The sequence below is a fragment of the Bufo gargarizans genome, chromosome 5 (assembly GCF_014858855.1).
Source record: "Bufo gargarizans isolate SCDJY-AF-19 chromosome 5, ASM1485885v1, whole genome shotgun sequence".
NCBI lineage: Eukaryota > Metazoa > Chordata > Amphibia > Anura > Bufonidae > Bufo > Bufo gargarizans.
The window spans coordinates 185,805,291-185,824,249 of NC_058084.1; the positions used below are offsets into that span (position 1 = coordinate 185,805,291).

The 18,959-nt window shown below is 47.5% G+C and overlaps 1 protein-coding gene across 5 annotated transcripts in view; it reads left to right on the forward strand.

The window, feature by feature from the left end:
• The window catches only part of CUL1 (cullin 1), a 70,411-nt gene that overhangs the window by 19,814 nt on the left and 31,638 nt on the right, over positions 1-18,959 (forward strand). For all 5 annotated transcript variants that reach the window (XM_044293290.1, XM_044293289.1, XM_044293291.1 and 2 more), the window contains 4 exons: positions 7,200-7,503; positions 11,721-11,895; positions 12,583-12,750; positions 12,869-12,919. In XM_044293290.1, coding sequence (XP_044149225.1) covers positions 7,364-7,503; positions 11,721-11,895; positions 12,583-12,750; positions 12,869-12,919 — 534 coding nt within the window. In that variant the 5' untranslated portion in view covers positions 7,200-7,363. The remainder of the gene's footprint in view (positions 1-7,199; positions 7,504-11,720; positions 11,896-12,582; positions 12,751-12,868; positions 12,920-18,959) is intronic.

The window sequence follows — 18,959 nt, forward strand, 5'->3', positions numbered from 1 at the left end:
GTTGCACAGTCAATCCTATGTCTCTATGTCACAAGGTTTGCTGTTTGCATAGTTTCATGGGTATGGAGGTGATACAGGGCACAGAGCTGGACAGGGCCGTAGAAGGACATGGACACAGTGTCTGCTCCTTTGCATAATGAGGAATCCGCGGGGCACTGCCAGAGCGCTATAAAATGACATTAAGTAGGTTGCATGCTTCTGACCATACTGGTCAGTGGCAGACTCTATGAGGGTGGCACGAAGGCCTGACTTCCTACAATGGGGCCTGTGATCACACAGCCCAGCGCCATGCAGCTTGATTGACATTTGCCATAGAACACCAGAACTGGCACGTTCCCCATTGGCACCTGTACAATAGAGTCAGGAGACACCGTGATGAACATTATTCTGCCTGCAACATCATCCAGCATGACCGTTTTTTTTTTTTTTTTTGTGCGAGTCTGTGATGGTCTGGGGAGGCGCATTCTTGCACAGTTGCCCAAACCTTTACATGATGACTATCGGTACACTTCTTATATGTACTGGATAAAATCCTCAGAGCCATTGGTAGACCTTACGCTGCAGTGGTCCTGGAGTTCTTCCTGATGGAGGACAATGCCTGGCCACATTTGGACAGAGTGCCTATATAAGTGTTCCTCAACTACAGTCCTCAAGGCCCACCTGACGGTCATGTTTTCAGGATTTCCTTAGTATTAAGCTGGTGACCTAATTAGTGTCAGTGCATCCATTATATGGGATATTCTCAAATCATGACCAGTAGATGGGCCCTGAGGACTAGAATTGAGGAACACTGGTCTAGGCAGTTCCTTGACTATCCTATTGACAGGCCCCTACATTCTCCACACCTGAATCCAATTAAGAACCTCTTGTACATTCTGTGTCCGTGCACTGTCCAGGAACGAACTGATCCCCTGATCCAGCTCTGGGAGGAGATCACCCAGGACACTATCTGCCTTCTCGTCGGGAGTACCTACAGGCATGTGTGTACCATAGCCACTACTGATTGATATTGAGTTGCCGATATGATATTGTCTTATAGGTGTGAGTCCCAACGCACCTATATCAAGAACCGGATCCTGCATGTGAAGGAGAGCGCACTGTGCATGCGCAGCCGCCCTCCATTCCTTTCCTATTGAGGCCGGCGAAAATAGCAGAGCGCTGGTACGGCTATTTCCGTGGCCCCATAGAAATGAATGGGAGCAAGGGCTGCGCATTCGCGGTACGCTCCCATTCACTTCTATAGGGAGATGGCTTTTTGGTGGAAACAACACAGGGGACAGAGCTGGTAGCGGAAAGCCGTGCCGCTGCAGCTCAGCCTCTACTCAAGTGACCCCCATCTGATATTGATTACTTTTTTTTGAGGATAAGTGGTCAATATCTAGAAACCAGAAAATCCTGGTGATTGTGCTTCATGATTTGTATCGGTGGCAGCTTTTACTGCTCTCTGGGTGGCTGTCATTTTCTAATGATGAGTTTGGGGATGTGTAGAAATAGTTGGAGAGGGTTGTTTCTCAGATTCTTTATGCTTTGATGGTGGATGTGTTGCCTTTAGGTTATATAGTGCAAACATTTGTAGAAATCCATGCACATGTTGCAGAAACAGCCCTATTCCGAGACGTGAGACAACTCGGCCACGTGTGAATTCTCACAGTTGTGACGAGCTTCATGACGCTGCTCATTCCTGTTTTCATACATTGAATTCCTCTTCGTAGGTGTGTGGAGGGAACACATCTTTCAGGGGAGAGGTTGTACTTCCTTATTTTAAGCCAGATTTTTATGGGAGACTCTTTTTTTACTTTATTTTGGCTCATTTTTAGTTATTACGTTGTGGGTTTTAATATCATCGGATAGCAAGTGTAAGTGGAGATCTAAACTGCTGTTTGGCAATGCCTTTGCAAGGAAATGCTACTTCCCTGTGTCCACTTGCCTGACCTTCACAGCTACATATATCTCCACTTCCCGGACCCCAGTGATTGTTGTTGTTTTGTTTTTGTTGTTTTTCATGGCATAAGCTGGGTGTCATGGTGGCTCAGTGGTTAGTGCTGTTTACTTACAACTCTCGGGTCTTGGATTCATATCCGACCAGGAACACTATGTTTAGGCCTCCTGCACATGACCGTAGGTGTCCCTTTGGCGTATTGCGGACCGCACGTTCCATGTGCATTCCGCACCACTTCAATGGGTCCGTAAATCTGGAGATGCTGAACAGAACTCTACGGAAGCACTACGGAGTGCTTCCGTGGGGTTTCGTTCTGCAAAAAGATAGAACGTGTTCTATCTTTTTGCAGAATGGCTGGATCGCGGACCCATAAAGTGAATGGGTCCGTGATCCGCGGCGGCTGCCCCGCGGTCGGTGCTAGCCACGGGGCGCACATATTCGTATGCAGGAGGCCTTATGGAGATTGTTTTCCTCATGTTTGCTTGGGTTACCTCCTGGTCCTCTGATTTCCTTCTACACTCTGAAAGCATACTGACATACCTGAGATGGGGAAATTAGTACATAAGGACGAAAAAAGTCATCTGTCCATCCAGTTCGGCCTGTTATCCTGCAAGTTGATCCAGAGGAGGGCAAAAAAACAACAACTGTGAGGTAGAACCCAATTTTCCTCACTTTAGGGGAATAAAAAATTCCTTGCCGACTCCAATCAGGCAATCGGACTAACTCCCTGGATCAACGACCCCTCTCTAGTAGCTATAGCCTGTAATATTATTACAGCTCCTAGAAATACATCCAGGCCCCTCTTGAATTCCTTTATTGTACTCACCATCACCACCTCCTCAGGCAGAGAGTTCCATAGTCTCACTGCTCTTACCGTGAAGAATCCTCTTCTATGTTTGTGTACAAACCTTCTTTCCTCCAGACGCAGAGGATGTCCCCTCGTCACAGTCACAGTCCTGGGGATAAATAGATGATGGGATAGATCTCTGTCCTGACCCCTGATATATTTATACATATTAATTAGATCTCCTCTCAGTTGTCTTTTTTTTAACCCTAAGTTTGATAATCTTTCAGGGTACTGTAGTTGCCCCATTCCAGTTATTACTTTAGTTGCCCTCCTCTGGACCTTCTCCAGCTCTGCTATGTCTGCCTTGTTTACAGGAGCCCAGAACTGTACACAGTACTCCATGTGTGGTCTGACTAATGATTTGTAAGGTGGTAGGACTATGTTCTTATCATGGGCATCTATGCCCCTTTTGATGCAACCCATTATCTTATTGGCCTTGGCAGCAGCTGCCTGACACTGTTTTTTTGCAGCTTAGTTTGCTGTTTATTAAAATTTTTAGCTCCTTTTCCATGTCAGTGTTACTGAGTGTTTTACCATTTAGTATGTACGGGTGACTTGCATTATTCCTTTCCATGTGCATAACTTTACAATTGTCAGTGTTAAACCTCATCTGCCACTTATCTGCCCAAGCATCCAGATCCCTCTGTAGCAGTATACTGTCCTCTTCAGTGTTAATTACTTTATACAGTTTAGTGTCAGCTGCGAAAATTGATATTTACTATGCAAGCCTTCTACAAGATCATTAATAAATATATTGAAGAGAATAGGGCCCATAGTTTTCTAAAACTTTGACACAATCCTAATGCAGACAAATTTGTATGCTTGTAATAAAGGTTCCTGTACAAGGGGGGGAGCCCTATTTCAGCTAACCTGTGGAGGGAAGACACTTTAGAGGAGATTTACCATCTCCATTGCATGGGATGCTGGTCATAATTGTGGTTCATCCTCTGATATCAGGACCAGCGCAGAAAGCACCTGTTTTAATAAATCTCCCCCTTTGATCTGTACTTGCTCTTCATCGCTCCACCAACTCTGTGATTATAACTGGCTACGGGCCCTAAGATGTTGTGATTGGATACGCTCCTCTTTCTTCCTGTTCAGCCACATCCTTGTACATTATGCAGCTGAACAGCAAGGAAGAGGAGAACATCCAGTTGTGTCCTCAGAGGAAGAGCCTGCAGCCAGTCGGGTGGTCACGTGATTCTAGCCGGGGTCAAATCAAAGGTCTAATGACTTGAGAAAACACATACCCACTGTGAAAAGGAATCGGGGATGTAATGACATTTTAAAGGTGTCCGGTTGGTACTTTTTTAGAATGGCATAAAAAAAAAATATAGATCCCCCACATTTTGGGATGCCTCCTGGGTTCCTACTGGTCTCTACATCATGGTGCCTCTTGATACTGGGATTGGCTGGAGTGGTCATCTCCTGTATGTCGAGAGGTAGGGATCGAGACCGATTATCGGATTTACCGATATTATCGTCCGATATTCAGGATTTTAACGCTATCGGCATTTATTTTGCCGATATTCCGATAGCATATGGGGAACACAGATCGCGCTGCTGACAGCGCTCTGTGTTCCCTCAGCAGGAGCACAGGGGAGAAGGAGCAGTGTCTCCTCCCCCTGTGCTGCTGCTGCCGCCAATGAAAGTACAGGGGACAAGAGGAGGGGAGGAGCTATGGCCACTGCGCCACCAATGAAGCTTAATCTCCTATTTATTCATATACAGGAGGCGGGAGCTGCAGTATCACATAGCCGGCTCCCGGCCTCTATGACCTGTAGCTGCGATATGCGGTAGTTAACTCCTCAGGTGCCGAGGATCGCAGCTACTGCTCATAGAGGTCGGGAGCCGGCTATGTGATACTGCAGCTCCCGCCTCCTGTATATGAATAAATAAGAGATTAAGCTTCATTGGTGGCGCAGTGCGCCCCCCCAAGCCCCCCAGTATTAGACATTGGTGGCGCAGTGCGCCCCCCCCCCTAAGCCCCCCAGTATTAAGCATTGGTGGCGCAGTGCGCCCCCCCTCCCACCCAAGCCCCCCCTCAGTATTAAGCAGTGGTGGCGCATAGGGCCCAACCCCAGTATTAAAAACATTGGTGGCGCAGTGCGCCCCTCCACAGGATCCCCTCTTCCCTTCTCCTCCGATCGGAGCCCCAGCAGTGTAATGCTGGGGCTCCGATCAGTTACCATGGCAGCCAGGACGCTATTGAAGCCTTGGATGCCATGGTAAGCTCCATGCTGCTCTGTGCACAAAGCACACAGCAGCAGGGACAGTGTGAGCTCCTATTCACCCCGATAGAGATCTCAGGGTGAATAGGACAAGGGTTCTAGTCCCTAAGGGGGGCTAAAAGTTAGTAAAAAAAATAAAAAAAAAGTTACAAAAAAAAAATAAAATAAAAATATTAAGTATAAATGAAAAAGAAAGATTTACAAAAAAAAAATACACATTAACAATAAACATTAATTTTCAGCAGATTTGTGGGAACTTTTATTTTTTTCAAAAATGAAAATTCCCAGAATATCGGTATAAATTATCGGCTATCGGCCTGAAAGTTCACAAATTATCGGTATCGGCCCTAAAAAATCAATATCGGTCGATCCCTATCGAGAGGGACCAGGAAGTAGAGGGTCAGAACAGGTTTAGAGGTTTATTAGGCCATCAGCTGGGTATTCCTTTTTTTTTATGCCTTTCTCATTGTATGAACTATTTCTGGACGTTTCCTGGTCCTCGCATTTGTTGCACCTGATCTGTTTTTCCACTGTGATGTAGAAGGGTTTTCTAGTCCAGTACAGCATCACTGTTGGTAGTCCTGGGATGTGTATTTTGTTAGCTCTCTGAGTCCAGTGTTTTATATTCTAAAGCTCCTTTTGTTTTTCTGGTGTGAATAGAGTTGCCATAAATGAGATAAAATTGACCTTGTGTATAAAATATCAATGAGAACCTGTTGTCTGAATGCCCATTACACTGAGTAATGGATTGGTATCTAGCTCTATGATGTCTATGATCATGAAAGGTCTTGGGCTAAGCTTGATGCGCCTTTGATGTTTAGCATTTTATTGTGAAGCCGATCACTATTTTCATGACTACTGCCCTGCTTTTATGAACCTCTAAAGCTGTTGTCCGGCTGGTTATGTGTTTGTTTGTTTTTTTGTTTGTTTTTTAAACACGGAATAGCTTAAAAGAAGTAAATCTCACCTCATCAGTCTCCTGCTGCTCCCATTCTGATGCCTCCCGGGTCCCCTGCCGGTTTCTGCATCCTGGTCTGCAGTGAGAGCGCTCGGCCTATAGCAACGCTGGCGAACCTTTTCTTAGGGCTCTGTGTGGTGCCATTCCTCTTTTATTCTTCCTGGAAAAGTACTGGGTATTTCCATTCCCCTTAGCAGTGGGGCGTGTTCTACAGAAATTGGGGGAAATTTATCATGAGGGGGATATTTGAAGTCCGTTTTGCTTGAGTCTGCGTTGGAGCACTTTATGCCGCCTTCATCCAATGTCTCATGTTACTTGATAAATTAGTCTTATCTTTAGACCTAACACTTTGGTCTAGAGAAGCTCCTCCAGTTTTCCTACTCCACCCTTCTCCTGGAGTGAGATTGCAAATCTGGAATCAAATTCATTAACATAGCTAACCACACCCACTTTCCCACCCACATTACAAAACTGTGGAGAGAATTATGCGCGAGTGCAAAAAAGTTGCTAAATTTAGCTCTTTTTTTTTAATATAACACAGCATACTTTTTTTAATGGTGTTTTTTTTATGGTTGGTTTTTAAGTGAATGCGTCACGAGTTTTTGAACTGGAAAGTATAGGTGTTGGGTTGCTGGGTCTCGCCGCCTGCACGTGGGCAGCAGTTATGTAAGGACCCACTCAAGACGGGATGAGTGGACCTGTGCAGTTTGATCAAAATGTATATGAAGTGCCTGCCTCATCCAGTTTATAAACTGATGCTGAGAAGCAATAGTTAAATGGCATGTGGATGTGTGATATATTCGGGAAAGTATGTACCAACCTCTGATGTCACTGGCATTGGCATAAAATCATCATAAAATAAACTTTAAAAAAATGCTGTAGTCATAACATGCTGCAATCTAAAAAATAAATAAATGCAATATTCCCCCATTGTCTGCCATGGGATAACCCCCTTTAAAAATGTGCCTCTTTTCAGGGTAGGTCATCAATATAAGATCGGTGGGGGCGGTGGAACGAAAGACATGATGTCACGGGTGGAGAAAAGACCTCATTGCATGCTTGGAGTCCGACCACCACTAATGACCGGTCCAGAGGCTAGGTCAACAGTGTTTAAGTCCCTGAAAATGCTTAAATCAGAATGTCCGAACATACGAATGACAGTATAATTTTGGCTAATATGACTGCAACCCCAGATATCTAATCTTTCCTTTGTGTCGTTTTCAGGTTTTCTGACAGAGAACATTTATTACTCCAAGGGATCTTCTAATACTTTGGAATGTGCCAGCTTGACGTCTTATGGAGGATTAATTAGTTCACTTTAAGAAGTTTTTGCACTAAAGGACTTTAAGCGGAGACAAAACACGCAAAAAATAAAAAAAAGGGGGAAAATGTCGTCCAACAGAAGTCAAAACCCTCATGGACTTAAACAGATTGGCTTGGACCAGATCTGGGATGACCTGCGGGCCGGCATCCAACAAGTTTACACTCGACAGAGCATGGCAAAATCTAGATACATGGAACTCTACACGTATCCTTAACCCTGATCTTAATATTTAATCTGAATTTATTTCTCTGTATTTGAAGTCATCGACTGCCAAATGTTCCAGCTGTGGTGAGGCTTGTGATTTATGCTGTCTACAGGCTGGGTAAATGCATTTTCAAAGAGGATATGAACGGTTAAATCATACGGTAAGGTTAATAGGGGTTAGTATCCATGTTCCTGGTGGTCTAGGTCAGTGTAGGGGTTGTTACTCGTCTCTCCAGGCTCCAGTGTTGGTTTAGCTCCCTTCCCTGATTGTAGAGATGAATGCAGGGAGGGGTAAAAGATGACTTTGCCGCTGTAACTTTACAGCCGTACACATGAATGCTCTGCCCGTTCACAGGGGGACTGAGCAGGAGCCGTTCCCCTCTGAGCGGGGGCGTTCTCAAGTCTCTCTGCAGTGCATCTTACTGGATTCCAGTGTGGGTGAACAGAACCGGTCCGATCGTTGTGTTGGCCATGGTACAGCTGGAGCAGGATGTGGTTTTCATATTGTTTCCAGATGAGATTGTGTGAGCTAAAAGATTGGAAAAGGTGTGCCATGGTGACCTATGTGCAGCTCTAATCACTTACAGACTAGATTGTTCCTTCCAGCAATGTCGCCATTCAAAGCAACTTTTCCAGGTCGTTATTCTTTCTCTGAGCTTGAAAGTTCAAAAAATGGCTGTCACTTCCTATGTGGCACATTTGTCTCGTTGCTTTATTGACCTCCAATAAAACTCTTTTAAAGGGGTTCTCCGGGGCTACTGTAAAAAAAAAAAAAAAAAAAGTCTACCGGATCCTCTACTTCACCGCCAGATCCCCATTGGCCATAATGAGGTCCAGCGGTGATCTGGCCTCTTTCAGGCATAAATGCCGGGTTTTGGCCGGACAAAAGCTGTTGCATGCAACGTTTTTTTGGCCGGCCAACAGCTGCCATTTGTGCCTGATTTCCTTAAAGGAGAGGTGAATGAGACCTAAGTACTAACTAAAGGATCTTTCTCCTACAGGATAGATTTTATAAATACGCCAGAGAAACCCTTTAAGGGTTATTCCCATCTGGGACATTTTTGGCATATTGATGGGATGTGCCATAAATATCAGATGCATATCCTACCTCTGGGACCTCTCCTACCTCCAAAATGGAGCCTGGAAGTGAACGTAGAGCAAGCAGTGCATGCACGGCCACTCTCCATTCAACATGATGGAACTTCCAAAACTAGTCAAGGGTCCTCGCAAGGCTGTTTTTGGAACTCCTATATCAGTGAAGGGACAGCATACCCTCATGTGCAGTGTCCTTGCCGTTCCCTTCAGGGGGCCCTGTTTTGTGCAAAGTTTTCTATTTTTACACCTCTCATTCTAGTTTTGAAAATTGGGTGGGGAAGTGGGCATGGTTAGCCCGTTGAGCTGATTTAAATCGGTTATGCCATGTTTACTGTAAAGAAAGGGAAAAAAATGAATTCAGACACATAATACAAATACAGCTAGACGCAGCCCTGTACCTCACATGAGTCTAGAGATTTCCCCCCCAATTCATTGCTTGCTTGAATTGTTCTGCTGGATTCTCTTCAGCTGGCAGCTATGGGGATGTGTCCTTTTTGTCATAGCTGTTTTATGAGCACTCCTGCTCTACAACTAACAGCTCTGGTTCTTAGATCAGCCATTACATCTAGGATTGGAGGTAGCTCCAGTTCCAGCCATTGACCATTTGATTGCCGCAGTCTGTGACCGCAGCATGATCAAAGGGTATTTCCCCATCTGATTAGGTCCCAGTGATCGGAGGCTTGGGAAGCCCTCTTCGGTCAGCCCTGGAGACCTAGAAAGGACACCAGGACTGTCAGTTCAGTAATCCTGCAGTCAGGGCACACTAATGTTCTCGGAGCATAATGTATTAGCATACAGGAGTACAAAATCATGTAAGACAATTATTCCTTAATGGGATTTTTTTTTTAAATGTAATAAAAAATTAAAAGTAATAAAGGCCAGCAAAAATAATAAATAAGCAATTATTTTGCATAGAATACATTTTATTGTGCATACATTATGTAAAGGCAAAAAACTACACGTATTAGGTATCCACATCAACTCATTTAACAGGTTATTCGGTGTGACCTATGTACAGTGTAAACAAAGTTTAAAAAAAAAACCACTAATGCCAATGTCCATCACTTTCTATGTCTGTGACACAAAAAATTGATATAAATTACAAAGTAATTTAATATGTACTTTTAAACAGCACCAAAAATGCTATTTCTACTGCATAAAAGTAGGCCTTAGGCTACTTTCACACTAGCGTTCGGGCGCATCCGTTCTGAACGGATCCGCTCATAATAATGCAGACGGAGGCTCCGTTCAGAACGGATCCGTCTGCATTAAAATGGCAAAAAAATAGCTAAGTGTGAAAATAGCCTCGGACGGATCCGTCCAGACTTTCAATGTAAAGTCAATGGGGGACGGATCCGCTTGAAGATTGAGCCACATTGTGGCATCTTCAAACGGATCCGTCCCCATTGACTTACATTGTAAGTCTGGACGGATCCGCACGCCTCCGCACGGCCAGGCGGACACCCGACCGCTGCAAGCAGCGTTCAGCTGTCCGCCTGTCCGTGCGGAGGCGAGCGGAGCGGAGGCTGAACGCCGCCAGACTGATGCAGTCTGAGCGGATCCGCTCCATTCAGACTGCATCAGGGCTGGACGGCTGCGTTCGGGTCCGCTCGTGAGCTCCTTCAAACGGAGCTCACGAGCGGACCGACGAACGCTAGTGTGAAAGTAGCCTTATATAGCCATGTGGATGAAAAAATAAAGTTATAGCTGCTTAAACATGGAGGCAAAAACGAAATGATCAATTGGATTCTGATTGAGGCTTGGTCAGTGGCGCTACATGTGCCACAGCAATTTTACCTATGTTCAGAGGGAAATGAAAAGTTCTGTGACTTCCTAATATTGGGGAGATTTACCAGTAGTGGCCAGTCATAGCTTAACTTTCATTCTGTATTCTGCTCTTGAAAAATGAAAGCTGCCCTGTGGTTGGTTGCTGTGACAGACCTTTTCATAAATCTTCCTCTGTGTTTCGGTGGTTTGCTGGCAGTGAATGAGGGCACTGTTTACGTTACGCCGTGCCCTTTAATAGTGTTTCAGTGCGGACATGTCACTTCAGGTGCAGGCACGGCTTCCCGAGGAATGGGCGCAGATGGGTGTGTGAAGGTTTCTACAGTTGTTTGACTTGACATAGACTTAGTTCCACGTCATACGGTTGTTAAAATGTTTACATGCTTATTCTTGTGTTTGAGCATGTTTCTTCACATGTCCTAGACAGGGACACTTACCTCTGTCTTATAATCATCATTTACAGCTGTATTTTTGGATATTCGATTAGGGTACATGGAAGACCTTTCCAGGTAATAGAAAGTTCAGTGTCCTGACCAGAAATATACAATTGCAATAAATCGCTACAGACTGCCACTTGTCACCCTTTATGGGAATAGATTTTTTTATTTTTTTTATGCGAGGGTGAGTCTTTTAAAAAGACCTCCTCCCACCTTTTGCTGCAGGATCTGGCTTCTCTAATCCCTAGTGATCAGTAATTGGCATGGGAATAGGGCTGTAGTAAATGATTATTTTAGTTAAGAGTATTCTACCAATTATTTTTTTTTTTACGATTTAATCGAGTATTCTAATAAGAAAAAATGAATTAATAGACTGTTTTACTTTATAGAAACTCATCAGACCCCCTGCCATCAGTCCCCAACACCCTTCGTCCCCCCCTGTCCGATCAGTCCAAGTGCATCAGCTCTGTTCCCCCAGTGTCATCACCTGGCTTTAGGTATAAAGAAAAAAGTGCAGAATGTCATTAAATGTATCGTAGTAGTGAGTTGTTTAAGGCCTCGTGACTTTAAATCCATATGCAAATGAGCAGTTACGTGCACCGAAGGCAGGCCCAAGCCACTCTGCACCACCCTTGGTCCGTCTTCCTCTGCTAGTTCCTTCCTCTCCTAGTTCCTTCCTCTCCTTGATTGACCGGGCCATGTAAGATGACTATGCAAGATCTTTTAACCCTTTGAAACACTTAGATTAGTTGTAACATAATCATACAATTCATCAGCCAGACAATTGGATATATTGTTTGTGATGATGGGAGAAGGAAATCAATCTGAAAATGGAAGATTGTCTAGAGATGTGGTCTTTATCTAATTTCACATGATCTGTTCCTTAACCCTTGCTGTCAGTCATGTTTATAACTACTGTACTAGTGTACACCAGTCCAACCAGGCACGAGGTGCTGGAGTACCACCATCAAAATCCAAAAAAGGCCAGACCCCTGGAGGGGCCCAGTTTGTGGGACTTGAACTGTACAAAAGGCTAAAAGAGTTTTTGAAAAGTTATTTGACAAACCTTCTGAAGGTAAATTCTTCATCTAACAGTCAAGTAAGTGAGCGTTCACTTGGCCATATTTTCTCTCTGCATCCGATCTGCTTTTTTTTTTTTGCGGATCGGACGTGGACCCATTTATTTCAATGAGGCCGCAAAAGATATCCATTCTGCGGCCCCACCAAAAAATACTAAATGTTCTGTTTAATAAAAATGTGAAACGCACAGGCTTTCGCATTAACACAGGCTGCCGCAATCTGTTTTGTAGATCCGCAATTTGTGGACTGCAAAACAGATACGGTCATCTCAATGCTGAAATATTCTTGTGCTTGAAGGGGTTGTCCAGCTTTTGAGACTTTAACTGTCCCCAGCAGTGTGTTGTACTTTATTGAAGAAAATAAAATCGCACTCTCCTGCTCCCTCCCCGCTCCGTTTAGCGATCTTTGGGACATGTTACCTCTGAGGCCAGTCTTTGGCTGCAGGGGCGTATGTGACCCCTTCCATCTGGAGGATTATAGGCTGGGACAGGAACTTCACTGAATGGGAGTCTAGGAGCCGGAACAAAGTTGCGGGGAGAAGGTGAATGATTTTTCAGTAGGTAGAACATGCTGCTGGAGAAAATGTAAAAAGTCCCAAAAGCGGGACAACCTCTTAAAAAAGGAATAGTTAAAAATCATGTTGGATGTGTGTTTACCATAATTTTTTTATTTTATTTTTTAGGATGGTGAAGATTTAATGGATGAGAGTGTTCTTAAGTTTTACACACAGCAGTGGGAAGATTATCGGTTTTCTAGCAAAGTTTTGAATGGGATCTGTGCATATCTCAACAGACATTGGGTTCGACGTGAATGTGATGAAGGACGTAAAGGAATATATGAAATTTACTCAGTAAGGGTCTCAGTTGTGTGTTTGTTTGTTTTTTTTTTTGTTTTTTTTTAACAATACTTAGAGAAAAGTTACTATTTATTAGTAGATTGTCCTGAAATCACTGCTCTTTTACTTCCAGCTTGCCTTGGTCACCTGGAGGGATTGCCTCTTCCGTCCTTTGAACAAACAGGTAATAACCACAGCCCGGATGATTTTGTATCATCCAGGTTTACGTCTTGATAATTTAGGCTAAGGCTACATGGCGACATGAGTTGTGCAACAAAAATAGTACCGCTACACAACGACATAGCGCTGAAAAGTTGCATAATATCTTTGTAATGATAGGCAATGGTGTTGCAGTGTGACATGCTGCAACTGCGACAGTTGCTCAAAAGTCCAACTTGGATGGATTTTTGCGACTGTCGCGTCACAGCATGTCGGATTGCGACACCATTGACTATCATTACAGAAAAGATGTGACTTTTCAGAGACAAAAAGTCACACGACACATGTCGCCGTGCAGCCGTAGCCTAATGCACCATTAAGAAACATTATTATTGTCGTTGTGTTTTTTTTGTTTGTTTTTTTAACAAAAGGCTATAGACACCTTTGCACCAAGTAAAGTATTTGATTCATAAATAAAAAATTAATCAACATCCAAAATCTTTTTCATAAAAAAAAAAAAAAGTTTGCTTCTGCAGATTGTGTAAGTCCTTCACCTAGCTGCTGGTGTTGCAGGATTTGAGCTAAATCTGTCAGAGCACTGCTCCTGTTTCTGCCTGCTCTTCCTTCTGTGATAGGTCATTCCTATCAGATTGATGAGGGTCTGATTCACGGAACCACCAACAATCTGCTGTTTTCACTAACTGCGGCACTGAAACTACCCAGCTCTGTACACTGGGGAGTGGCTGGTTACAGAAGACTTTTTCCCATTCACTTCAGCAGGAGGTTGTACCCTGTAGATGTGGAGAGGATGGAAGGAATAAAGGGGGCATCTCATATAGGCTATAGATAGCGTGGAACTCGCACACATGCAGTTTGCAGGCAGTAGCATCCTGGATAGAATCTGCATGTGTTATTGGGATGGACACATCGACGCAAGTAGGACCAGATTTTAAACTGGATATCACGACGTCTGTAAATTAAATACGGGAATGAAGATTGCAAGTGGAAACTTAGCACAATTTTTTTTAACTCGAGTAACCATTGACTACGATCGACATCACAGGGCATCATTTTTTTTTTTTTTATTCACAATATAATTAATCCCTTCATAAAAAAAATATTTTTATCTATTTCTAATTACACCTCCCAAAAAAATGAATAAAAAGTGATCAAAAAGTCATACATACTGCAGAATAGAATCACTAAAAATGAGCCCTCTCACATCTTCATAGACTTAAAAAAAACATTTCTCGCCCATTTTCCTTGGGGGACACAGACCTTGGGTATAGCTCAGCTCCCTAGGAGGCGTGACACTAAGTAAAACTGTTAAGCCCCTCCTCCATCAGCTATACCCTCAGCCTGGAGATAGAGGCTACCAGTTTTAGCTTAGTGTCCAAGGAGGCAAGACACTCCCTGCTACTGCAGGGCTGTTTTCTCCTTGTTATTTTTACTTTTTCTTCTAATTTTGTTATTTTATTTTTTCCTAGGGATACCAGAGACGCATTTGACCTCTCTGCTCTCCCGGGGTTGAGCTGCGCCAGTGCCAACTTATCTGCACTGCTGCCTCCCCCACAGAAGCAATAGGAGGATCTGGGCAGCAATGGCTCCCCTACATCCCGCCAGCTAGGGGGTCGCCCGCACGCCAAGCCCCTCTTCCAGCTTCCTGCCACTGCGGTGCCAGTGGCTGAAGGGGCGACCCTGCTGGAAAGGACTGAGGGTGAAGACGTCGCACGGTGAGATGGCTATTCCAGCCCATACCCCGTCCCTATCTGCAGCATCTACCCCTCTGGGTAAGGGGGGCACCCGTGGTCGCTCATTCTGAGCGCTCATCTGCAGGACAATGCAGCACAGCAGCATCCTCAGCACCCCCACGCCGTTCCCCCCCACGCTGCTATCTTTCTCCCCCCCCCTCCCCCTCATTCGGGGCTGACTCCATTTTTCTCTTCTCTCTCTCCCCCTTCCCGCCGAGAACGGGGGGCGGGGCTTAGCGGTCCCGGCAGGGGGCGGGGCTTCCGCGCGTCATTTTGGGGGCGGAGCTACGTTCTCCTTCACAGGAGACATTTCAAGCGCTGGAGGGGGCGGAGCTTGTTCCCCGCGCTTTCTGCTGAGGTTTCCCGCGCTTCCTCACTCCTGACAGGAAGCTGGGACACGGTGGGGGACTCTAACCTCCTGTGTACATCGCTCGGCTTCTGTGGGCGCTCTCTGCTGCTCACTGCTGTTCACTGCTTCTCTGCTGCTGCTGATCTGGGCCATCTCCTGACGTTCTTCTGAGGCACTGGTAGGACAGTTAACCCTCTCCTAACCCTCCTGGTCATAGCTGCTATAACCCTTTGTGGTCTCTATATTAGAGTACAACCACACTTCAGCATGTCAGATCCCACAGGTGCCCCCAAACCCTGGTACCATGCCTGTACCGCCTGTAAGGAACTTTTTCCGCGTGGGCAATCTGAGCCGCATTGCCTTGCATGTCAGGCCCCGGTGCAGGGCCCGCTTCCCGCTGCGCCCCCCGGTGCCTCTGAACCCCCTGACTGGGCTAGGTCTCTGTCTCAGGCGGTGGAAAGCCTTACACACGTAGTGGGCCGTCTCGTGGATAGACCGCCTCTCCCGCAGGCTGCCACAATCCCTGTCGCACCCGCTGGGACTACCGTTTCTGCCGCCCCCACTGGTTCCCTGCCTCCCAGCGAATCTTCCAGGGCCCGGCATACTCAGAAACGTTCAAGGGTTGAGCGCACATCTTCTCCAGATGCTTCGCTCTCTCCGCCATGCGTGCGAGCTCAGTCAAGTCTATCCTCTCAAAGGGATACGCTTTCTGAGGGAGAACTGGCGGATTCGGACGTGGACATGGACTCAGAGCTTCCGTCCAAATTGGCGTCCGCGGTGGGGCATCTTGTCACTAGCATCCGTGATACCTTTCAGCTACACGATGACCCCCCCAGCTCTGAACAGGCCGGCGTGTCCTTTCTCCGCCCCAAACAGGCCTCCAAGGTTTTTCCCATACACGCAGATTTTTCTTCTGTGGTATCCAAGGCTTGGACTCGGCCTAACGTCCGCTTTATTACACCCAAAAAGCTGGACATTTGTTATCCCTTTCCAGCGGATTCTGTGACCACGTGGACATCCCCGCCTAAGGTTGATCCTCCCGTGGCTCGCCTGTCCAAAAGCACTACTATTCCTGTACAGGACGGATCTTCCCTCCAGTCTGTTGAGGACCGTCGTACGGAATCCCTCTCCAAGGCCATATTTACTGCCTCTGGTTCGGCCCTTAGACCGGTCTTTGCCTCCGCCTGGGTTGGCAAAGCGGTCTCTGAATGGGGTTTGCAACTGGAACGGGAGTTAGGGTCGGACGTCCCTGTTCAGGACCTCCGTTCCTTAGCCCAACTAATTATTCAGGCCGGAAAATTCGTCTGTGAGGCCTCCCTTGATGCGGGTGCCCTCATTGCCCGTTCCTCTGCCCTGGCAGTTTCTGTCAGGAGGGAACTCTGGCTGAAGGTTTGGGCGGCGGACGCCGCTTCCAAACGCTCTTTGGCCGGCCTACCATTCACGGGTTCCCGCCTGTTCGGAACCCGTCTGGACGAACTTATATCAGAGGCCACGGGTGGGAAGAGTACTCACCTCCCCCAGTCCAGGCCAATGGGCGCCCCCCGTGGTCGCGCTGGTTCGTCCCGTTTTCGGTCCTTTCGCAAGCCCACCGGGTCTAGACCCGCGGCCAGTTCTTCTTCCTCTGGCCCAGCCCAGGATAGACGCAAGAAGCCGTTTTTTCGGACGCAACCTACCTGGCGCAAGTCCCAGCCTGCACGGGCTCCCACAGGCCAGCAGCCCTCTGCCTGAAGGTGCGCCCCCACCCACCCGGGTGGGGGGCCTCCTTCTCCTATTCAGGAACGTATGGCGGGCCCACATCTCAGACGCATGGGCGCTCGAGATTGTATCTTGCGGATACAAAATCGAATTTGCGTCCATTCCGCCAGACCGTTTCTTCCGATCCCGTCCTCCGCGAGATCCCGTACGAGTGGCCGCCTTCTTCGCGGCCATTCACTCTCTAATGGACAAGGGTGTCGTCGCCCCCGTGCCTCCGACGGAAAGGTTCAGGGGGTTCTACTCGAACCTCTTTGTGGTTCCCAAGAAGGAAGGCTCAGTGCGTCCGATCTTGGACCTAAAACGCCTGAACCGTTTTCTCCGACTGCAGAGATTCCGGATGGAGTCTCTCAGGTCCGCAGTGGCCTCCCTGGAAAGAGGGGATTTCATGGCCTCAATCGACATTCAGGATGCATACCTCCACGTTCCGGTTGCTCCATGTCATCACCGCTTCCTGCGCTTTGCGGTGGGGGACGATCACTTCCAATTCGTCGCCCTTCCCTTTGGTCTGGCGACTGCTCCTCGAGTGTTCACCAAGGTCCTGGCCCCTGTCTTGGCCCTTCTACGTTCAAGAAGTGTTTTTCTTCTCCCATACTTGGACGACATCCTGGTCAAGGCACCCTCCTTCTCTCAGACATCCCGCAGTGTGGAACTCACTCTGGAGACCCTGACGCGGTTCGGTTGGATTATCAACCACCCCAAATCTTCCCTTACCCCCTCCAGACGGCTGATCTTCCTGGGGATGCTCCTGGATACAGAGTTGGCGGAGGTCCGCCTTCCGTCGGACAAGCGTCTGGCCCTTCGCGGGTCGGTTCGCAGTCTCCTCCGTCATCACCGCCCTTCCCTCAGATCCAGCATGCGGTTGTTGGGAAAGATGGTTGCCTGTTTCGAAGCGGTGCCGTTCGCACAATTCCGATCCCGCACCTTTCAGAGGGCAATTCTGTCGGCCTGGGACAAATCACTGAGGAGTCTGGACAAGACCTTTCTTCTGCCTCCCCTGGCTCGAGCTTCCCTCGGCTGGTGGTTGCATATCCCTCTAAGGGGGAAGTCCTTCCTTCCACTGAACTGGCTGGTGATTACCACAGATGCCAGCTTACGGGGGTGGGGGGGGGTTTTCCCTCCCCGGTCCGTCCAGGGCGTTTGGTCTCTATCGGAGTCCAGACTTCCAATCAATATTCTGGAACTGAGGGCGATTCTTCTGTCCCTCAGACACTGGACCCATCTGCTGAGGGCCACCCTGTTCGGATCCAATCGGACAATGCCACGGCTGTGGCATACATAAACCATCAGGGAGGCACTCGCAGCGATGCAAGAGGTGACCCTCATTCTCCTCTGGGCAGAGACGCACGTGCCGGCCTTATCTGCGATTTACATCCCGGGGGTGGACAACTGGGCGGCGGATTTCCTCAGCCGGTCCACCATCGACCCGGGAGAATGGTCCCTGCACCCAGAGGTGTTCGAAGCCCTTTGTCTTCGCTGGGGTCGCCCCGACGTGGACCTCATGGCCTCCAAATTCAACCACAAGGTCCCCCTATACCTGGCCAGGGCACGGGACCCGAAGGCATACGGCGCCGACGCGCTCGTCCTTCCGTGGCGCGAATTCTCCCTTCTGTACGTCTTTCCTCCTTTTCCCCTCCTGCCACGGGTTCTTCGGAGGATCGCGGCAGAGGGCGTCCCCGCGATTCTAATCGCCCCGGATTGGCCCCGCCGGTCTTGGTACGCCGACCTAATGTTGCTGTTGGCAGACTCACCGTGGCCACTGCCCTCCAGGGAAGACCTTCTCTCTCAGGGACCGATCTTCCACGAGCATTTAGGCTCGCTACGTTTGACGGCGTGGCTATTGAGACCGCCGTCTTAACGCGACGGGGTTTCTCCGCGGACGTAGTCCGCACCATGATCCGGGCTCGTAAGCCCGTATCCTCTAGGATCTACTATCGGGTTTGGAGGTCCTATCTGGGGTTCTGTGAGTCCCGGAGCATCCCACCTCTCCGGTTTTCTCTTCCCACAATCCTGTCCTTCCTCCAGTCGGGTCTGGACCTGGACCTGGGGCTGTGCCTCAGTTCTCTGAAGGGTCAGATTTCGGCGCTGTCTATTCTTCTCCAGCGTCCCCTGGCCCCTCTAGGGCCAATTAAGACCTTTTTACAAGGGGTGGCTCACTCTGTTCCGCCGTACCGCCCTCCAGTTCCTTCCTGGGACCTGAATGTGGTGCTCTC